The sequence below is a fragment of the Bison bison genome, unplaced genomic scaffold (genome assembly GCF_000754665.1).
Source record: "Bison bison bison isolate TAMUID 2011002044 unplaced genomic scaffold, Bison_UMD1.0 scf7180017864043, whole genome shotgun sequence".
Taxonomy (NCBI): domain Eukaryota; kingdom Metazoa; phylum Chordata; class Mammalia; order Artiodactyla; family Bovidae; genus Bison; species Bison bison.
In genome coordinates this window covers 2,829,759-2,832,003 of record NW_011494615.1, presented here as the reverse complement: position 1 = coordinate 2,832,003, position 2,245 = coordinate 2,829,759, and the positions used below count along the sequence as shown (strand labels likewise).

General features: G+C 41.2%; 1 protein-coding gene across 1 annotated transcript in view; it reads right to left on the bottom strand.

Moving 5' to 3' along the window:
- SCN11A (sodium channel, voltage-gated, type XI, alpha subunit) overlaps positions 1-2,245 on the bottom strand; it is a 134,575-nt gene that overhangs the window by 60,121 nt on the left and 72,209 nt on the right. The window contains exon 10 of the mRNA XM_010835570.1: positions 8-68. Within this exon, the coding sequence (XP_010833872.1) occupies positions 8-68 (61 nt within the window). The remainder of the gene's footprint in view (positions 1-7; positions 69-2,245) is intronic.

The following is a 2,245-nucleotide window of genomic DNA, read 5'->3' as shown; positions in this document are numbered from 1 at the left end:
CAAAATTTGTGTAGTTATAGTCAGGATTTTTGTGGCTATCTCTGCATTCATATTGTTCAGGACAAGCCCTAGATATTGGAAACAAAGGAACAGAGAAAGAATTACATACTCTGCAGCCGGGTTCCCCCCACCACACACACACCCTGCCCAGGGCACTGGTTCTTCCAAGAACAATGAGCTTACACTCAAAACCCCTAGGTGAAGAGAACATTTGTAGAGTGTCATCCCTTATCTTCCAAACCTCCTAGTCTATGTCTAAACATGGGTATTCATAGTCTCTTCTCAAACAGATTGATTAGAAAGTTCACATTGGCAGTTTTTCATTAAAAAATGAAGCGTAGTGACTTAGTGAACAATTTACAGTTAAAAAAAAAAAAAAGGACATACAATGAATTGATGTCTCTCTCCCCAGATACCTAGTCCCACGTTCTAAAGGCACAAATAAGCAGTTACTTTATTAATTTTCCAGAAGCCTTCTATGACTATAAAAGCACATGTCTATCAATATATATCTTCTATAATACATGAACATGATCATTCTTTGAAGACTCTCTTGCACTTTGCTTTTTTTCATGGAATGATACTGACTGGAGGTCTTTCCATATCAGCATACAAGGAAATGTCTCATTTTCTGTGTGTCTTACATTTTTTGGATTTTTATAAATGTTTTGCTAATGCTGAATATTTAGATTACAATTGTTATCAGCCCCCTATTATTACAAACATTTGGGTTTTACTTTAAAAACAGTAGATATCTTGCATATGGGTCTTGCCCACATCACCAAAACACACCTCACTGAGTGCATTTATCAAATACACTAAGAATATGTACTTTTTTAGTTTGAAATATAGCATTCTTATCAAAGTAACACATGCTGTGGTTTTAAAAACTCAAATGGCACCACAAAGCTTGTAATAAAAACCACTCCAGCATTCTTCAACTGTCATTTATATACCCCCAATTCAACAACTTTTAGCTCTTTCAGGTCCATATCTCTAAATATGGTGCTTTTACTGGGAGGAGATCAAGATGGCAGAGGAGAAGGATGCTGAACTCACCTCCCCCAGTGAATACATCAAAAATAGGTCTAGGGTGGGATGATTTGGAAGAATGGCATTGAAATATGTATAATATCATATATGAAACGAATCACCAGTCCAGGTTCAATGCATGAGACAGGATGCTTGGGGCTGGTGCACTGGGATGACCCAGAGGGATGGTACGGGGAGGAAGGTGGGAGGGGGGTTCAGGATGGGGAACACGTGTACACCCATGGCGGATTCATGTTGATGTATGGCAAAACCAATACAATCAGTTCAGTTCATTTCAGTCGCTCAGTCGTGTCTGACTCTTTGCGACCCCATGAATTGCAGCACGCCAGGCCTCCCTGTCTATCACCAACTCCCGGAGTTCACTCAGACTCATGTCCATTGAGTCAGTGATGACATCCAGCCATCTCATCCTCTGTCGTCCCCTTCTCCTCCTGCCCCCATCCCTCCCAGCATCAGAGTCTTTTCCAATGAGTCAGCTCTTCGCATGAGGTGGCCGAAGTACTGGAGTTTCAGCTTCAGCATCATTCCCTCCAAAGAAATCCCAGGGCTGATCTCCTTCAGAATGGACTGGTTGGATCTCCTTGCAGTCCAAGGGACTCTCAAGAGTCTTCTCCAACACCACAGTTCAAAAGCATCATTTCTTCGGTGCTCAGCCTTCTTCACAGTCCAACTCTCACATCCATACATGACCACAGGAAAAACCATAGCCTTGACTAGACGAACCTTTGTTGGAAAAGTAATGTCTCTGCTTTTGAATATGCTATCTAGGTTGGTCTTAACTTTCCTTCCAAGGAGTAAGGGTCTTTTAATTTCATGGCTGCAGTCACCATCTGCAGGGATTTTGGAGCCCAAAAAAATAAAGCCTGACACTGTTTCCACTGTTTCTCCATCTATTTCCCATGAAGTGATGGGACCGGATGCCATGATCTTCGTTTTCTGAATGTTGAGCTTTAAGCCAACTTTTTCACTCTCCACTTTCACTTTCATCAAAAGGCTTTTGAGTTCCTCTTCACTTTCTGCCATAAGGGTGGTGTCATCTGCATATCTGAGGTTATTGATATTTCTCCCGGCAATCTTGATTCCAACTTGTGTTTCTTCCAGTCCAATGTTTCTCATGATGTACTCTGCATATAAGTTAAATAATCAGGGTGACAATATACAACCTTGACGTACTCCTTTTCCTATTTGGAAC